At 41.6% G+C, this 19306-nt stretch overlaps 2 protein-coding genes across 6 annotated transcripts; both read left to right on the forward strand.

Moving 5' to 3' along the window:
• Positions 1 to 945: 945 nt before the first annotated feature.
• On the forward strand, positions 946 to 4724 carry LOC136518324 (uncharacterized). Of its 3 annotated transcripts, XM_066511975.1 has the most exons (5): positions 946 to 989; positions 1064 to 1297; positions 1717 to 1980; positions 2150 to 2842; positions 3643 to 4723. In XM_066511975.1, exons 2-5 carry the CDS (start codon positions 1271 to 1273, stop codon positions 4399 to 4401), a joined length of 1743 nt encoding a protein of 580 aa, XP_066368072.1. In that variant the 5' UTR covers positions 946 to 989; positions 1064 to 1270; the 3' UTR covers positions 4402 to 4723. The 3 variants fall into 3 exon arrangements, with proteins under 3 accessions (XP_066368072.1, XP_066368071.1, XP_066368073.1); XM_066511974.1 differs by lacking the exons at positions 946 to 989; positions 1064 to 1297 and having other exon boundaries at positions 1382 to 1980; positions 3643 to 4724; XM_066511976.1 differs by lacking the exons at positions 946 to 989; positions 1064 to 1297 and having other exon boundaries at positions 1916 to 1980; positions 2100 to 2842; positions 3643 to 4722.
• Positions 4725 to 9311: 4587 nt separating this feature from the next.
• On the forward strand, positions 9312 to 18252 carry LOC136516694 (protein S-acyltransferase 8-like). Of its 3 annotated transcripts, none has more exons than XM_066510175.1 (5): positions 9312 to 9458; positions 13619 to 13804; positions 13900 to 14193; positions 16072 to 16305; positions 16801 to 18252. In XM_066510175.1, exons 2-5 carry the CDS (start codon positions 13796 to 13798, stop codon positions 17332 to 17334), a joined length of 1071 nt encoding a protein of 356 aa, XP_066366272.1. In that variant the 5' UTR covers positions 9312 to 9458; positions 13619 to 13795; the 3' UTR covers positions 17335 to 18252. The 3 variants fall into 3 exon arrangements, with proteins under 3 accessions (XP_066366272.1, XP_066366269.1, XP_066366271.1); XM_066510172.1 differs by lacking the exon at positions 9312 to 9458 and adding an exon at positions 13011 to 13274 and having other exon boundaries at positions 16801 to 18239; XM_066510174.1 differs by lacking the exon at positions 9312 to 9458 and adding an exon at positions 13330 to 13491.
• The last annotated feature ends 1054 nt before the right edge of the window (positions 18253 to 19306 follow it).

Genomic DNA, 19306 nt, shown 5'->3' on the forward strand with positions numbered 1-19306 from the left:
AGAAACAATCACGCTCATTATTATTATTTTGCTAGTGAGAAATTCAGCATAGGATGATAATATTTGGAGATCTAGTATAGATGTTGTTGGAGGTACTTTGTTTTATACAAAAACTCTATTCCTAACTATAAAAAAATATAAAGAGACTCTTGAGTTGCTAATGCAATTGAGCTTTTAGATCAAGGTTAATAATACAAAGAACTGCTGGCTGTATGCAAACTTATAGTTAATTTATCAGCCCACTTATATAATAGTTAGTCTACTTATAGTCCACTTATCTGCCTACAAAATTTTTTAGTTATTATGTATAAACCGGATGTAAACTTAAAATCTGCTTCTCTTCTCTGTCCAACGTTTCTCTCCCTCACTCAGCATACAGTCCGCTCGCTCTTATGGCAACTCCAGCATAGCATTCGAACCGTGACAGCAGCATTCGGTTTGCATTTTGACGGTTCGATGGCTACAGTGTGCACAACTTTACAACGATTAAAAATATATTTTCTCTTTCTTAGCTTTCCCTCCTATGCAAGGCTGGCAGTCCGTGCTATATGAAAGGATTTTTTTTTCCTATTTGTTTATGTGCTCGTGTCGAACCGAGTTTGATTCGTTCCCTGGATGAAAAAGTAAACCAAAACACACTTCCAGCTGATTCGTTACGAGAAAAAAATATTATTTTAATTAAAAAAATAAACTATAAAAAACAAATTATAAGAGAAGCCAACGGAACGTTTGAAGTCCGATTTCTCCGTTTGGTACAACTCTTAGCTAAAGTAGCTCCACTCACAGCTTCTTCGGTGGATTTGGTTGAGCAGTTTCAATTGCTCAAAAACAATCGGCAAAACAGCTTCGAAAAGAACAAAATAATTATTATGCTCTTCTTTTTTTTCTCTCTTTTTTTCCTTTTCCTTCTCTCTTCTTTCTTGCCCCACGCCCGCCCGCCCGCCCGCTTTCTTCCCCACACACGCACGCCCGACGCACGCGGCACGCCGGTTCGATTTCATAATTTGAATTGGTATATCCTTCGCTAGCCGTTCATCTTCATCAGTTCTTGACCTTACGGCAGCGTTCAAGCGGAGCAGGAGCAGCGCCGCGGCCCGCGGCAGGCTACCGGCAGATCTGACAATCGCCGGGGCGCGACGCTACCAGCGGGTTCCGCAGAGTGCTAACCCGGGCGGCGGGACTTGGTCGCCGCGCCGCCGCATCCTGCTGCGCGGTCGCCAGCCGTCGGTTGACCGGCGGAGGGTGTAGCCTGGGGCGGGGGTGCAGTATCATGAGGGCGGGGCGGTCCGCTGTTGCGGTGAGCCGAACGATTCCCCCCCTCTTTTCTCCCCTCAATCTCATCTTGCTGACCCCGTATCTATTTACCTGTTTTCATATCAGATTCCCCTCACCTTTTGAAATGCTTCAAATTTTTAAGCCGTAGTACATTTTGGCATCGTCGTGTTATTTTAGCTTCTACTAGTCTAGTTGTGATGTTCAGTTTGTTAGGTCTTGTTTGGTTGCATGTGTATCCACTCAATACACATGTGTTGAAGTGGAATGGATTGGAATTTAGTTCAATTCTACCCCAATCTACTTCAACACATGTGGATTGATACGAAAACATGCCCATCCAAACAAGGCCTTACTAGGATTTCAAATCTACCATGTTTTATCATTGCTATTGCTATTGCCCTCACTCCTAAAATTATTTCTGGATCCACTACTATCAACCAGGAACTCTCCACCCTGGCTGCTGGCGGGACGGCATGGAAGGGGCGGCTGCGCTCTCACCACACGACCCCTCAAAGTTTTCCCATGCAGAGGCTCCCTTTCCAGACCAATAACATGGGGGAGGAAGAGGATCTCCAAACATTGAAGAAGCAGGCTTCCCTCAAGAAGACAGTGAGAGGTTGCCACAGTAGAGCTGTACGGCAGTTGCTGCGGCTCGATGGAAGAGATTCTGAGCATCCAATCATGATAGACAATGAAGTAAACGAGGTATGAGCTGCTCTTGCTTGACTTCTATATTTTTTCCTATCAATTCCATGTATTTCATTCCTGAATGTTATCATGTTTGTTACTTAGAAAGCTTGATTCAGTACACACTTCATTTATAGCTTATGAGAAATAACGTTATAATTTGCACTCCCTCTTGTTGGAATGTAAGGTCAGCGCTGAGCAATCAGCAATTATGGTTCTCCGCAGATCCCCACGGTTTCATGTGCAAGATAAGACTTTGGGCAAGCCGTTGTTGCCACCGAATCGCCTGGAGACCCCTCCTAACAGAAAGAGTAAAAGTGCTCGTTTGAAAGACAAAAATCAAGAGAGTCTGAAAAGTGATAGGAGAAATGCTGGATTGGAGCCTTTGGCAAGGATGAAAAGGCAGAATGAGCCCAAGTTACTTTGTCAAGATCCCCGAGGCATCACCCCCAGGAAAAATATTGCAGATGTATCTAACAAAAAGAGTGAGAAGAAAGAGTTAATGCCCACTAATTGTAAAGTGTTGACAGGAAAGAGGAAGAGAGGCACAAAAAGGAGGTTGCCATCGAAGAAGCAAAGTTGCCAAGAGCCAAAACCATTGCCTATAAATCGCCAAGAAATTGCACCTTGTGATGAACCCAGAAAATCTACCCACAGAAGGATTGAAAAGGAACCTTCTGTTGTGGTGAAGCCTAAAAGTAGTGATGAGGAATTGACAAACATTGATGAAAACATCAGCAAACCAAGTGGGACTGAAAGAGAAGGAGTGGAAAAATTTTGTAGTTCTGATGATTGGATGAAAGAGCAGGACATGGCATTGCGCAAAGCTTACTTCACTGCCCGACCATCCCCACATTTCTGGAAGAGAGTTTCAAAAATGGTATTCAGTCTTTACATCATTTGCTTTAGTGGTTCTTTCATTTCTTGTAAGTTGCAAAGAGCTGACCAAAGAAATATTTGTTATATATTACATGAAAAAGGATGAGAATACTGAAGTATTGTGGCCAAAAATGTTTCTGCACTTTTCAGAAACGGATCCCAGTGCACATGGTTGTTCACAAGTTATTTTGTTTGATCAATCCTTTTTTACTATCAAAGTTTTATAATTATATCTATGATATGGGTGTTACATGAAGATTCTAGCTGAAAGGTAATAAAGTCATTAATTATCGACTGGCCTTGTTTGTTACTAACCTTGAGGATTTGAGAAGATAATTTCCCTTAGGCAAGATTGCAATATACATGAGTCTGCATAGGTATAGCCCTTGATATACTTAACAGCTTTGTGCTGACGAATTTGGTTCCTTTCTTCTGGCATATACAAAGATTCTAATGCATCATTTTAGTGAAAACAATATCCTCATACATCATTAAGTTTCAGTAACAGTTCATTCTTTTGTTTTAGTAGTCCACAGTACTAGTTCTGTTGATAAAAGGGTATGGGGTATGATTAGACAGATTCAAATAATAAAACATCTAAAAAAGATGTATAGCTTGATGCTCAGATCAACAATCAAAGTAACCTGAAGTTTCATAGTGTTAGTTGATTTTTTTTTTGTATTTCACGGGAATATTTTAATGGTGGGTCCTGTTTCTTGTTTGGCATATTTCTTTTTCCATGTGTGAAATTCTACCTTTGTCATTTATTAGCTCAGTGATTTTTGACACAACTCTTTTCAGGTGCCAGGGAGATCTGCTGAAGACTACTTCAACAGAATTCATGCTGACCTCACAACACCAACTCCAATAGCCCCACGTCCCAGAACAAGTAAAACAACATTTTCTCCTATAGGAAATTTCACATTGTCTGATACAAAACTTCCAAATCTCTTGGAACCTAGAGTTGCAAGGCAAAGGACCGCTAAACAGAAGGGTCTAGCAGCACAGAAGACAGTGAGGCATTTGTTGCAGAAGCATTGTATCATTGACCAAGCTCAAGAGGCTGATCACTTCTCAGTTTTTGAAAGCTCATCAAGTGCCTTACAATTGAACTTATCTTTTGAAGATTCTCATGGGACCCCTGACAGTTATACGAATTCAGGTTCTCTAGGCAAATGCAGTGGAAGCTCTTCAGTACGAAAGAAACCATTTTCAAGGTTAAGAACTAAGCCATCTGAACCGAGCCCAGAAGTTCTAAAGCCTATAAAGAATGTTATCTTACATGAGAAGTACATTGATCAATTGTCACGTAGAGAATACACAAAAAGGCCTCGCAAAAGGACTCCAGGCTCTAAAGCTGCTGATTCTGAGAAGGTTCTTTCTGAGCAGAAAGCTGGTAGTCTGAAGGCCGCTAAAAATGCTCTCTTCTCAGAAGCAACTGACTTTATAAGCAGTTTTAAGAAGCTGCAAGCCTATTCCCTTGCACATGTTGTGGAGAATAGTGAAGATGATGAGATTGAATGTGATGTCAGTGATTATAGCCATGATGATAAAGAATAAGGAGGTGCTTACAGTGTTAATTCCCAGCAGCCCTTAGCAATTATTGCCTTTTTGTTGATGGACGTTAGTCATCACTCATCAGTGCCTGGTGCTGCAATAAGGCTAGGCACTTACCAGTATGGGTTGTATGGGGGTATATTCTGCCTAATATGTGTCTTGTTCCTAGTGTCCTCGGAGCTGTAAGTGAATTGAAAAAGTGTCGCCTTCATAATGCCTTATGATGATTGAAACCAATTGAAATTGCAATGGTCGAACCTGTTTCTCTTGTGTTTGCATAAATCAGAAAGCTTCATTAAATATAGTTTGTTCATTTCTTTTTCTAAAACACACAAGAGAGTTTTGTATCATTTTGTTAAGGGAGAAAAAAAGTCTATTCAATTGATAAGAAAGTTTCTACCATGTTACATTAGGGCAATGTATTTTAAAAATACTCACCATGTAAGATCCACATTACTTTAGCTCTTTTTCAGTGACCTGACCAGGGTAAGAGATGTGTCTCAGAAGTAGTCTCCCACAGCCTTTGAATTTTATGCGTCATTTCCCCTTCTGAGCTTACAATATGATGAATGACATGACACTGATGCATTGCCATTCTTGGTGATTGATGCACGAGGATCCATCCAACTTTAATTCAGGAAGCACTTATAGTTTGACAAGGTGAAATAACACTGCTTTGCTGTATTGGTATATGGTATTCTGGTGAGTTGAAGTATTTATTATTTAGCTGCTTAGTCTCTTAAAATAGTGTTCCACACTTTAACTTGTGATTTGTAATATATCTGGCAGATGCTCTACTCTACCCTGTTCAATTTTGTTTTTAGCTGTTTAGGCTCCATTGAAGCAGCATTGTTTTGTGGTTCTTATCTTACAGATTGTGGTATGAGCTCATAAGAATGAATCTAACTGAGGCTTTCACTTAGATGATTGTAAGTGGCATGATATATTGACCAAGGTAGGCAGTAGCAGTCTCTAGTGCAGTCTATTGTGCATGTGCGTAGAAGTACTTTTACATCATACCCTCAATCCTCAAAGCTTACTTTCTAAAAGTGGCCTCAGTATTTAATGTTTCACACCAAATGATTCTTTAGTATTATTAGGTCTGAAGTGTGAAACTTCCATCGGTTTTGTTTGCAAATTCGTGAGCACAAAATTGGAGGGAGCACTTGTTTTGTACAATTAAGTATGGTTATATCTCATGAGATATGAAGGGCGGGCCTGGTGCAAGCGGTAGAGTCTTACCGCCTGTGACCGGAAGGTCCCGGGTTCGAGTCGCGGTCTCCTCGCATTGCACATGCGAGGGTAAGGCTTGCCACTGACATCCTTCCCCAGACCCCGCATAGAGCGGGAGCTCTCTGCACTGGGTACGCCCTTTATATCTTATGAGATATCTAAAGGCTTTGTTGTTGTTGTATATCTTATGAGATATTTATACTCTGAAGAACATGAATTTCTCACCTAACAGAGAGAAACTTACCAGGTAGCAGGGCGTACCCAGTGCAGAGAGCTCCCGCTCTGTGCGGGGTCTGGGGAAGGGTGTTAGTGGCAAGCCTTACCCTCGCCTGTGCAATGCGAGGAGACCGCGACTTGAACCCGGGACCTTCCGGTCACAGGTGGTAAGACTCTACCGCTTGCACCAGGTCCGCCCTTCTAAACTTACCAGGTAGCAGTATAAAAAAAAACTATATAGTTAAGGTGCAACATGGTTTTGTGTTGTGAAAGGAATCAGTATACCCTTCCCTTCAATCAGATTAATCTGGTGTAAGCTGCTGTCAAAGTTCAATATGTTCCATGTGTCGGCTTCATTACTACTTTATTTACTGCCTGTACTGCAGTAATAATGTTGCACAATTGATGCATTGTTTCCTTGAATCTGATTAATCTTGGGTCTATTTTGTGTAGTTAGCTTCTGATAGAAGTTTTAACAACGAATCCTTTGGGATCTTGTGCTGCAGATAAAAACGAGGTATGGCAAAATAGGGCTCGAAAAATATATTAGTGTTTGTTAGTTTTATTTGCAAGATGAGGGTCATGCGGTGGGTATCAGGTGGCATTCAGCTGGGACAAGATTGTTTTTTCTGGAATGAAGTAGATGTCAGAATGAGTGGGGTGGAAAAAAGTAAACATAGCTTCTATTGCGATCTTCAGAAGTCAAGAATAGAGTCAGTTCCTACAAACTTTCACTGTAATGTTAGTGAAGAGCCTGCTTTATAACTGACATTTCTGGAAATTCTTCTTTTCAGGATGCTTGAAGACTAGAGCAAAATGGTTTCTCTGGATGTTCCGCTGTTCTGTATTTTTATTTCAGCAGGTATTAGAAGAAATTATTCCTGCATCTTTTTACTCGAATTACTATTTCTGCCACTAAAAGAGTTAGTTCAGGATCGTGGGATTTACTTGATGGTGGTCGGAGGTGGGCTGGTTGTGGTGGTGTTGTCCCTTTGCTTAGCCCGTCTGTTTGTCTCGAGTGTGTGTTGTGTATTTGGGAGGGGCTTTCTTTAGCCTCTTTTTTTCCCGTGTGCAGTTTGTATATTTTTTTCTTTTTTTATGAAATGACATGCAGCTCTCGTATGTTGTTCGAAAAGCAAAAAGAAGAAAAAAAAGTTCGTTCAGGGAAGGACCATGTAGTACTATATTGTTTACTACACTGTCTTTTTCCCCGTGGAATTTGAAGATTGGCAAACTGCTAAGTCTGATACGAAATATAAGGTCTTTTCAGTTTTCACATGCACTCGAGCATCATGTACTGGCCTTGTACTACACATTTTTATGTGAATATCACAAAGAGCTAGTCATTTTTGTGGAGCCCAGAACATACGTTGAAAGCTGGGTGATTGACATTTACTGTTAACTGTAGGTGTCATAGCATGTTCCCCTTTTCATATGCTTTTGCTTGCACGGTTGAAAACAAATTCATGTGTTCTCTGTGCTCTTTCATTGATATAACTACAAAGTAGAGATCGGTGCAGTGCCAGTCAACAAGAATAATTGGTTCAGGGTGGCTCTGAAACTTCGTTTCCTAGGAACAAGGAACTATGTTTGAGTGTTTTCGCTTGTAGCTTAGTCCCTCCTTCCCAAAGAGAATGCAATTGTAGCTATAGTTCTAAGTCAATCCATCTTCTGCTTGTCCAATTTTTTAGAAAAAAAGTACTAATATTTATGATATCAAACTAGTATCGTTAGATTCATCGTGCAATATATTTTTATAGTATATCTATTTAGAATCATAACTGTTTACAATTTCTATAAACTTAGTCAAACTTAAAATATTTTGAATTATACTAGGTTTAGAATTGCATTCTTTTTGGATGGAGGGAGTAAAAGCTAAGTGTTTCATAGCCTATTCTATGAAGTATAATTGCCCGTTTATGTTTCATATTTAAAAAAACTGGAATTATATGGTTTGGGGTCCCCTGATTATTCTGCTGCACCTTCAGTTATCTTGCAATGGTTCAGTACATGATGCGTTTTCTCTCAGTGTTATACATGTCATGATACTGCTAAAAAAAAGGGCGTACTCAGTGCAAAGAGCTCCCGCTCTTTGCGGGGTCTGGGGAAGGGTGTCAGTCCGGTCACAGGCGGTAAAACTCTACCACTTGCACCAGGACTGCTTGTCATGATACTGCTGATACAAAAAAAACAGCTATGATTTTGGATTTCATACTTAGGTATGATCGCTTATGCTTTAAGCCGCAGTCGCTGTAGCTATTCAACTATCTACGGTACTAGTAAACACCCAATGCCCTGTTCGTTTGGACTGGTTTGGCTTATAAGCCATGGCTGAAAGTACTGTTGGCTGGTTTGGTGTGAGAGAAAAATATTATTCGTTGGCTGATAAATTATGGCTTATAAACCAAGCGAACGGCTGATAAACAGCTGCGGCGGCCAGCGACTGCAGCTTAAAGCTGCAGCGAACACCTATCAATGGGACAAAGGGTATACATGGGAAACTCAAGATATGCGATGGGTTCAGTCTTCAGTTCAAGCACCTATCAATTTTTGTCTGATGGATTGCAGCTTTTCATTGATCAATCAAACACTGGTCAAATTGGACAAGATTACTCATGGACATGGACTAGTCTATTATGGCACTGATGAAGCTGGGTTCGTTTTTGAGGAATGAAAAGGGTAAATGAAATGACTATTAGTTGATAAACAAACATTAGCTAGATGTATAATCGGTCAGTTAAAGTAAAAGAATTATGGCCTTGTTCGCTTCTCTTATGATCCGTCTTTTTCAGCTTGTTTTTTTAGCCGGAACAGTGTTTTTATCTCACAACAATTGTTCCGGCTTGTTTTTTCAGCGAAGCGAACGGGGCCTATATGCAGAACCCTTGAAGTGTTTGGTTTAGATTTGATCCTACTGTAGGATTATGGGTAGGAGTTTCTTCAGGGGCACGACACGATGTTAAACAAACACAAGCTGGCTCAAGAGGCCGAAAGAGAGACCATAGTCTGGCAACCTGTGCATACGTGAATAAGTGGGGTGTCAACCTGTCCACATGTTTACTCTGCACCACTTGTGTCATATATGATTGACTAAGTACATGTGTTGCCTGATTCTCATATGTGTCAGATTATGGCTTTATTCTTTGAAATGCAGCATTGTTGGTCTGAAAGATAGAACTGCAGGAAAAAGAAACACAAAGGACTTCGTTTCAAGCATATGCTCGATAGACTAATACGGTTGGCCTGAGAAGCGAAAAGAGATATGAAGGCTTTGTTCCAAGCATATGCTTGATATGTTGTCTTTGGTCTAAATGATGGAAATGGGAAGGAAAAAGAGACAGAGCATTGTTACAGGTATGCCGTTCCTTCCCATACTTTCTAACCTTTAAATTTTCTAGTAATGCACAAAGGGTGTTTGGCCTAATCATGAGCATCCCTATCTCTGAAATCCTTCCTTTTTTCAGGAGAGGGCATCTCATCTTGACTTGTCGCCTTGTCGGTAGTCTTGGGCTCCGGGCCGAGGAAGTGAGCAGCTGGTGCAGCTCGGGCATTGATGTTACCCAACCCGTATTCCAGCTCACTGTGATGCCACAGTGGTTGAGCAGCAAGAGGTCGGTACTCACTACTCAGTACTCCCAAGTCCTAAGTGGCCAAGTCCCAACTGCTTTACCTTTATTCCTACTACTATTATGTTTTATTTTATCGGCTTGCTTGTTCTGAAAGCCTTGAGAGAGCTCGTCAGAATGTTTAAACAGCGGCCCACGTTCCCACCAACTGCTGGAAATGTGCTGTCCACGAGTGGATTCTGGATTTGTTTTTATTATCTGATTTCATGGACCACACCTGCTATTAGTTCAGAAAAGGCTAGAATGAGAACGGTATAGGTAGTGGAAAAAAACACCGGAAAGTGCTGGCTAACATGCCTTGATAAATGGTTGAATGGTAGCCTTGGCCAAAAAGGAAAGGAATGCAACAATATATGGTCTATTTGGGGGTTTATGCAGCAGATTGAAATGCTCTCTTCTCGGGAAAGACTCAAAAGGGTGGGTGGGCTGGAGACGATTCTGTTTGGTTAGTGGGGTAAGTGTTTGCTTCCGGGAGCCAAGAATGTGTTTGGTTTCTCTATTTTTTAGATACAATCGTCCAATCTTTTTTTTTGTGACTACAATCGTCCAATCTTTATGTTTGGTTGGAGGCACAGTTTTATCCTCGTAGTGATGTTGTTTTTAAGAGCATCTTCAGAAGTCTTTTGAGAATTTATTCTCTAAATCATTATTTAAAGAGTCGTTTGAGTAAAAATCACTTTCTATATTTTTGTAACCTTCAAGAGCTTGGGCAATTTAGAGAGCCATATTCACTCTCTATCCTTAGCTAGTGAGAAATTCAGAATACAAGATGATGTTGCATTTCTTTTAGGACGAATGCGCTGTTTGGCAGGGCTTGAACTTAGATATTTATGCTAGATTTGTAGTTTGTTGACTAAATTAAAGCGATTTAAATATTATATTCAATCTAAATTATAAAAAAACGAGTCATGTAAATGCACTTGGCATGCTCAAGATCCATGATTTTCTAGAGCGAGAGCTCAGCCAAACAATTTAAATCAACTTTTAGAGTGGTTCTAAATCAAACTATATTAAAGCCAAATTTATATAAAAGAGAATCAATATTTATTATGTATTACATAATAAAATATACTCATATTTTCATTGATGTTGTATTTTTCTGTAAAATCATTCATCCTTAAGATCATTTTATTACTTGGGTTAGGGATTGATTTATTAAAGAACGGAAGTACATATAAATTAAATTGTTCTGATCCTGACATCCTCTGTCTTTGGGTCAGTGGATTGGTGAAGCCACACGTGCATTTTTTTAATTAATACTCTAGTCTAGTTTTAACAATCCAAGTATCCAACTCTTCATCAAATCATGTGCGTCCTTCGAGACTGGCTGATCTGACGAAGACAACCGCACAAGCCACAGGTATCTAGGAGCCTGTTCGACCGGGACTGAAATGATCATATATGATTGTAGATTATTACTACTGATTGATTAAATATGATAAAAAATACTAGTCTAACTGAAAAATTTACTATCATTTACAGCCAAGCAAATAGGGCGTAGAATCGTACTAGCCGGGCACTGATTTCGCCGTAGGCCTCTTCTGGCGCCTGTCCTCTGGGCCCACTGGGCGTCCCGTCCGAGCTTCGATGTCCCCAGCAAGTCGCTGGCTGGGCCGGGTGCACCGTGCATTTCCAACAGTACCTGGCTGTTGTTGACCACCCGTGGACCCTACACCCACCTGGCACTGGCGACGCCCGTCCTAGACGCGGTGTATGGGCATGATTGTTTGGCTATCAATTTTTGCCCGACTAAAATTATGGCAGCTAAAATTTAGGTTTGCTAAAATCAAGGCTACCAAAGTTATGACAAAAAAACATATGTGTGCATTTGGTTAACGGCTAAAATTAAGGCTTATCAATTTTCTCTTTTATTCGGTTTAAGAATTTCAAACTTTGGCCATAAACATTGACGTGTCAATTTTTTTAGCAATGTACGAATTGATGACTATAAATTTTGACATGTCATAATTTTAGCTGGGCAAGAATTGGAACCCAGACAATGAGGCCCTACGTGTGTGTCTGCAGCCTTTTGGTGGAGCTGGACTGAAGGCTGCTCGGCTGGCGTGTTTTGCATGTAGCCCCTCACAGGTGTTTGGATTTCAGCACTACGGGTCCTTTGGTACCAGCGGTAGCGCCGTAGCGGGAGCTTCCATGAATCCCTGGTGACATCAACTCGTTCCAGGTGTTGCCCCCTTTCCAAAACCACATCATGCCGTGGACATGTCACATGTGATCGACAAGTGCATATCTTAGGGCCTGTTTAGTTCCCAAAATTTTTCATTCCAAATATCACATTGAATCTTGCGGCACATGCATGAATTACTAAATATAGACGAAAAAAAACTAATTGCACAGTTGGGTGAGAAATCGCGAGACGAAACTTTCGAACCTAATTAGTCCATAATTAGACACTAATTGTCAAATACAAACAAACGTGCTACAATAGCCAAAACCAAAAATTTTCGCCATCTAAACGCGGCCTTAGTTTTTTTTACCTCTCCTACTACGCCTTTTGCTATTGTCCAAATTTTCTTACTATTGATAATTGATTGTTGTCCCTTTTCCAAAACCACATCATTCCGTGGACATGTGATGGACAAGTTAAGTGCATATCTTAATTTTTTTTACATCTCCTATTGCACTTTTTGCTATTGTCCAATTTTTGCATGCAGTACCTTAATCCTCGTGTCATAGTCGGCATCTCTTCTCGGGTCTCTCTCTTTTTTTTTGGAAACTACTTAATTGTTAGTAAAAACCTTTTGTGTTATCAATGGATTTGATTAATCAACACTCACGATTTGAACACACTAGTAACGGGGAGGAAATGGGTGCCAAATGCACTCACACCAACAATTAGTCATTTTACACATTCACATTTCTACAGTTCCAATGAAATCGAAATTATTCCTCTATGCAAATCCTGTAAAATTCCTCATTCCAAATAGACCCTTAAATGTGAGATCATTTCTATTCTTACAAAGGTTTAGCTCTCCTAGTGATAGTGCAACACTACGGCCTTTTATTATAGTGATAGTGCATAGGAATGTTTATTTATTAAGTAACATGCTGCCTTTTCCACGCAAAAACAAAGATCAATTGCCCTATTCATTTGGCTGATAAGCCATGACTGAAAGTATTGTTGGCTGATTTGTTGTTTGAGAAAAATATTATTCGTTGACTGAAAAAGTACGGCTTATAAGCCAAGCAAACCTGACGAATATTACTATTAAAATTTAATCTTCTATAATAAGCTGACAGTAGTGTTTCCTTCCTAAAAAGGTATCATCAACTGTTTTCATACATGAGCTTATATTTATTTCTCAAAAAGACAAGGTGTCATGTGCAATAAAACTGAGCCTGAGGCCCTCTCCCCCAGTCCCCCTCTTGTCCGGCCGCCGTTGCCAGCTTGTCTCTCGTACTATCTTACTCATTTTTTCCGTTCAAAAAGAAAAGCTTTTCATTTTACACCTCCCCTCCCCGTGCCCCCCCCCCCCCCCCCCCCCCCCCCCCCCCCCACCCACCCCCACCCCACGCACACAAAGGCGACGTGAGCAGCGTTTGCTTTCCTCTCCCTGCTCTGCTCGGCCTCGCCGCTTCCTCCTCTACCCACGATTCCTCCGCTTTTCCTTTTTCAAAATCGCCCTTTTCTCGTGCGCGTGTCGACTCCTTCCTGGCCTGCTCGCCGGCGGGTCTGGGCTGGGGGGACGCTGCCTCGGATGAGGCCGCGCTGGCCGGAGCCGGACCACCCGCCCACCCATGGCGCGTCCGCAGCGAGTGTACGAGGCTTGGAAAGGGAACAATGTAAAGATCCTGTCCTCTCTTTCCTCTGCTCCTTCTCGCTTCATCTTGTTAGTTCTTGAGCCGGGAATCTGGGTTGCACTGTTTGGTTCTTTCGTGGGGAATTCCGCTTCTTGCTGCTGTATGGGATCGTTTTGGTAGAGTTGGTTCGCGCCTGCCAGTGTGTGCGGTTTACTACTCTACTGTTCTCGGCGATTCCAGGCACGAACAGGAACAGTAGGTTGGTGGGATGCGTGATTCATGTTATCTGCCGTGCGCTGTGAGCCTGTGTGTGTGCGTGCGTGTGTGTGGAACTGTCAATGTGCGGTTCTACTGCATTCTGACGTAGTTCGTTCGTTCTTCTGCAGAAATTCTTCTTTGGTGGGAGGCTCATATTCGGACCTGATGCCAAGTCACTGATCCTGTCTGTTTCGCTCATTGTGGTCCCGGTATTGGTCTTCTGCGGATTTGTTGCTCGGCACCTTCGCCACCATTTCCCGGATTACAATGCAGGATATACGATCCCTGCGGTAGCCGTAGTATTTATGATCTATGTGAGTTCTGTGTGCTGATTCCTGCTGGTATTGATCAGTTAGCATTTGCGATATGCGCTTGGCTGAGCACGGATCGTTGTTTCTCTTCTGTGTAGGTGCTAGTCCTGCTCTTGATTACATCAGCGCAGGATCCTGGGATCGTTCCCCGCGCGGCCCACCCGCCGGAGGAAGAGTTTTCTTATGGGAACGCCTTGTCTGGGGGCACGCCTGGGGGGCTGCAATTCCCCCGTGTGAAGGAAGTAATGGTTAATGGGATGCCTGTGAAAGTGAAGTATTGTGACACCTGCATGATTTATCGGCCTCCTCGATGCTCACACTGTTCGATATGCAACAATTGCGTAGAGCGCTTTGACCATCATTGCCCCTGGGTTGGACAATGCATTGGACAGGTAAATACTGTTATTTCTCTACTGTAATCTAGCGTAATTTTTATGATTTATTGCTTTAGCAAACATAAAGAGACCATGAACATGTTGATTTCATATGTCTGTCAAAAAAGCCTGTACCTTTCATATGCATATGTCTTGATTCCTGGAATGTCTACGCACCAAGAGAAGAGTTATGCAATATTGGTGTTCCTCTGTTTATTGCTTACGAATGCATTTGCTTCGTTTTGCACTTTTGCTATATGGTGTGATGCTATTCAGCCTGCTTTTAGTTAAGCTATTTCAAGTACTGTAGAACAAGGATCCATTATTCAAAAAAATACTCTAGAACCATGGTATCAAAGTGCCAGAGGGAGGTTGGAATAGCCTTATATGAGTTTTCCTGTATGTGCTTTGTTTGGTGTTGGTTTGTGTCACAGACGTATAATTTCAAGCCTTCTTAACTAAGGTTCAGATGAGATGATACAACACCTCCTAACAACGTGTGTAGTGGCAAGAGAATTTTGGTTCAAATTGTTTGCTCCAATTGGACTAGCTGGATCTGTTCCTAGGCAGAATGAGTGTAACTTTGTCAACTGGTGGCGCAAGACAATGAAAAGGGTGGAGAAAGAGCACAAAAGGGGACTGATTCTCTAATAATTCTGGGCGCTTGGATTATCTGGAAGCATAGAAATTCATGTGTCTTCTAGGGTGATGCACCTTTGTTTACATTGATTATGAGGGAGTTCAAAGATGAACACAGTCTCTGTTTTTTTTTTTGAGTGAAACAGGAGGGGTGCGCCCCCTACTGGACTTTTATTAAAACTATAAACAGAGTTTTACATCTCTGGTGCCTAGCCAGAGCTAAGAAGCTGCAATGTTTAGAGCTTGGTGGTAGAATCTAGTTTTGTTTGTAGCTTTGGTCGGGTCGTGTTGCATTTGTCTCAAGTATTCATCTTTGTTTTGCTGCAAAAACCACGTCTCATATTTGGTCCCCGTATGAGATGAGTGGGTTGTATGGGGACCATTTTCCTCTCTAATACAGTGAAGCCCATCCCTCCTGCATTCTCTAAAAAAAACTAAAAGTTATATGCATGCCAATATCTGCTCTTGTTTTTTAGTCTTATTGATGCTTATAGTGCATTCCTTTGAAATTTATGGTCAGTTCTAAACGTATGGTCTAATGCTTCCAGTGCATTTATGTCTTCTGTATTTGGATTTGGATAATAGTGATGAAAATTTTGTGATGTGGTGCTCTCTGATGTCTCCTTAGCTTTAGCATAGAAATAAGACGGGTTAAGAAAAAACAGTCATATCATAGCAGCATTTTAATGTAGTTGGCACCATTTGACATGGTTAACACGTTCTTGGTGTTATATACTTAGTATGCCAAACATATAATTGTTGTATTTCCTTGACATAAATGCGATACACTCCATCGTAAGCCTAAAGAACCTTTGGTGGGCATGTAACATGCTTCTTTACTTATTGCTGAATGCTAGGTGGACATGTAACATGTTTCTGTACTTATTATGGCACTCTCAACATAGGTGCATGATTATGTTTCTATTAGGTGGAGTGTGACCTTATTCCAGCCTGACCATTTTCTCAAATATGCATAACTGGCAGTAAATCCTAGGAACTACACATTGTATTAGTGCTCCATGATAGTTTGTATAAGTTATGCAATGGCAAAAAGAACTGTTGAATTATGTAATCCAACTAAAATCCCCTCCATGACACAAGATCAGCTACTTGAAATATTTAGTTCTGAGTGAGAGGTGCTCAGAACTTTCATGTTGAAAGAATGATTTCTTACAATCTCTAGGAAATTTTGTTTCAGTTTCTCTTTTGTTGCCTTCTTTAACCTGATCTTTATTGGTTCACTTTTACATTGTGCAGCGCAATTACCGGTACTTTTTCATGTTTGTTTCTTCCTCGACTCTTCTCTGCATTTATGTATTTGCAATATCAGCCTTGTACATCAAGTTTCTCATGGACGAGGGTTATCCAACAGTCTGGAAGGCTTTCAAACACTCTCCCACTTCTTTGGGGCTTCTTATATATTGTTTCATTGCTCTCTGGTTTGTTGGTGGACTCACTGGATTCCATTTGTACCTCATTAGCACCAACCAGGTTAGTTTCTTCAATATAAGATTGATTAGTTAATTTGTTTTTTCTTGACCAAGAATTTGTTTTCATTCATGGATACTAGTTCTTTTAAAATATGTACTTGAAAAATCAAATGCTAGACAGAAGTGTCAGTACATGCTCATGGTAATTGATGTCCACTAGCTTAACTGCATCTATTATTTTTGAGTTGGTTCCATGTAAAATATAAAATATCTTTATAGTTTTATGAATTTGTGTAACATAATTGTAGGGATACTTAGCATTATTTTGGTTTGACCATTTTCTGTTTATCAACTTGAAGAGTCTAAAGTATGCTTTAAAAATGAAAAGGGCACGTTCTTATATATTTTTTCATGTATTTGGGATTTTAGGTTACTACTAGTCTATATCTATATCTATATCTATAGGGTGTACTTTGTTATGTGTCCAACCTTGATACTAGCTATATAATGAATGAAGCAATTCTGCAGTTTCCGTTCTGATGGTTTGATTTTGCAGACCACATACGAGAATTTTCGATACAGATCAGACAGCAGGCCTAATATCTATAGTCAAGGATGTCTGAATAACTTTTTAGAAGTCTTCTGTAGCAAGACAAAACCTTCTAAACACAAGTTTCGGGCCTATGCACAAGAGGAAGTGCGACCTCCAACAGTTAGCTTTGGTAGGGAGGTTGAAGAGGAGCCAGTTGGTGGTCCTCGGTCGAAAGTTGAAGATGATCTTGAAATTGGCAGCGATCTTTTGAAGATCTCGCAGCGGCGCAATTATGAGGATGTTGATGTAGAAATGGGAGGCCCTCACAGGCACAGCAGTGAGATGGAAGGCATAGCCAATGCCAAACTTGTGACATGTTCAGAATCCCAGATTCCTGCAGTTGGGAGTGACGTAAGGGTACGGCACTCAAGCTGGGATCGGCGGAGTGGGAACTGGGACATGTCATCAGATGTACTTACGAGAAGCGCATCAGATGTAATTGAACGTAGCGTGTTTGCCACGGAGGCTACACATCCATCTCTAGCAGAGACTCACTAGTGAATTGTTTGTGCGTTCAGAACAATGTGTGTGCAGTTTGGATTGCAAGGCCATTTAACTCACGGTGGTTCACCCGGACAGCAAGGAAGAAAACGCCTGTCATGCATTTTGACTTTGACTGCCTTGATTGGGTTTTCTTTCCGACCCTTGTCAATTGTCATGTATGAGCAACTATTTAGTCAAAGAATTAGCCCCATTGTGCCATGTATTCGTGTGTTTGTGCCATAGTCTCATCTGACGACGTGTTGCGTATGGTCCTGTCTGTAAATTGCCAATGCAGGATTCTCATCCAACTGTAATTCTTCTTCGGCTATTTCTTTGAGAATGCCATATCGCCTGGCCCTTTTAATCATCTGCACCTCACAGGATTCTTAAGGAGCACGGATGCCAGATTTATGTTCAGTTAGGTCTCCTAAAGACCTAAATCGCGTGATCTGATGCCATTGGGTTGAATACCGGAACCATCATTCAAGCAGTCCAAAGCATCCAACAAGCTGCCCATCATCATTCATCTCTTTGTTTGCAAGCATGAAGAACTCTTTGTTTGCTTCTACAATTGACTCTTGGAACGTTGATGTCTGCTTTGTTTCTAGTGGGAACCCATCCTGATTCCTCGAGAGTATCTTCTGCTGGTCTTCTGGATTCTAACTGCTGCCAAGGACTTACTGGAGGACTGGAGCATGAAGCCCGCTGTGGGCTTTGCTGATGGTGGCAAACCAGAAGAAGACCTCGCCAGTCCATGCCTCCGACCAGAGCATTGAGGCCAGTAAGGAATTAAGGATCCTTTAGCTCTTGCAATGGCTGTTTTCATTGAATTCATGTGCGGCTGGGAGCTAGAATTCTGGAAAGCTTGTCCTTTTAATCATTTTTGCACGCAAGTTGCAGAATGTTCTGAAAGTGACTACCACTTGCTGACTTCGCAATTGGCCTCGAACCACGTCGGCGAAGTCCACTGGGCAGCAAGCAGTCGAGCGGCAAGTTTGTTGCTTTGCTCTTTGTTTGTTGACTGCACAGCTGATCAGGGCGCCGCAGTTCTGAATTTGGCGATTGTTTATGCTGCATTAGTAAGTCAAATCACTCGAGCGTTTGCCCAAATCAAAAGCCTCTAATCACTGACGTGAAGCATTCTCGTTTCATGCTACGGCATTCCATTGAAAACAAAGCCGTACGGCATTACTTGTAACAAAGCCGTACGAAAGCAGTTTATGCGTGAAGCATTCTGCTTGCCTTCCATATGGAAAAACAAAACGCAGGTTCTACTAATTACAGTACCTTAAGCAAACACTGGGTTCTCCCAACTGTGAGAATCTACTTTCTTGTGGTTCTATGACTAGTTCCAAGTTGACCGTAAGAATCTTGCGGCGGCTGGCGGCTGCCACATTCCTTTTCACCATTCCTGACGCGTTTTCGACTCATCTTTGTTAGTGATCATTCCATGACAGCTACCTTTGCTCAGTGACCAAGACCTCAATGTAGAGCGTGTTCGGCTGGTCAGCTTCGGCTGGCTGGCTGGCTGGCCTTTTTTTTTTCCAGCCGGAGCAACGTTTTTCTCTCACCAAATTCCAACATAAACAGTGTTTTTCAGCTGCTACAGTAGAAATTTAATGCCGGCCGAACACTCTCGTAGCTATCAGTCTACCACTACCACTTCGTTGTCCAATTCTCACATAAAGTCTGTGCGATTGCCACATCGGAGCGTGCAATGCAATGCAGCGTCATTACTGTGTGTGTGTGTGTGTGTGAGAGAGAGAGAGAGAGGGCATGCAATGCAGGCCCCAGAAAACACCAGCAGCAAAGGAGGAAAGAAGGCGACTCTGTGACGTTTTGACCGGACCACTCTTTTGTTTGTTCCGTTTCACATCGTGCATCGAACGTCTCGATGCCGTTATGATCCATCTGAGCCCTGACATTCTAGCTGATGTGGTTTGAACAATGAGCTGGCTGGCGTTGAACCTTGAACGTGATCGACCTG

Source organism: Miscanthus floridulus, chromosome 17 (assembly GCF_019320115.1).
Source record: "Miscanthus floridulus cultivar M001 chromosome 17, ASM1932011v1, whole genome shotgun sequence".
NCBI classification, from domain to species: Eukaryota; Viridiplantae; Streptophyta; class Magnoliopsida; order Poales; family Poaceae; genus Miscanthus; species Miscanthus floridulus.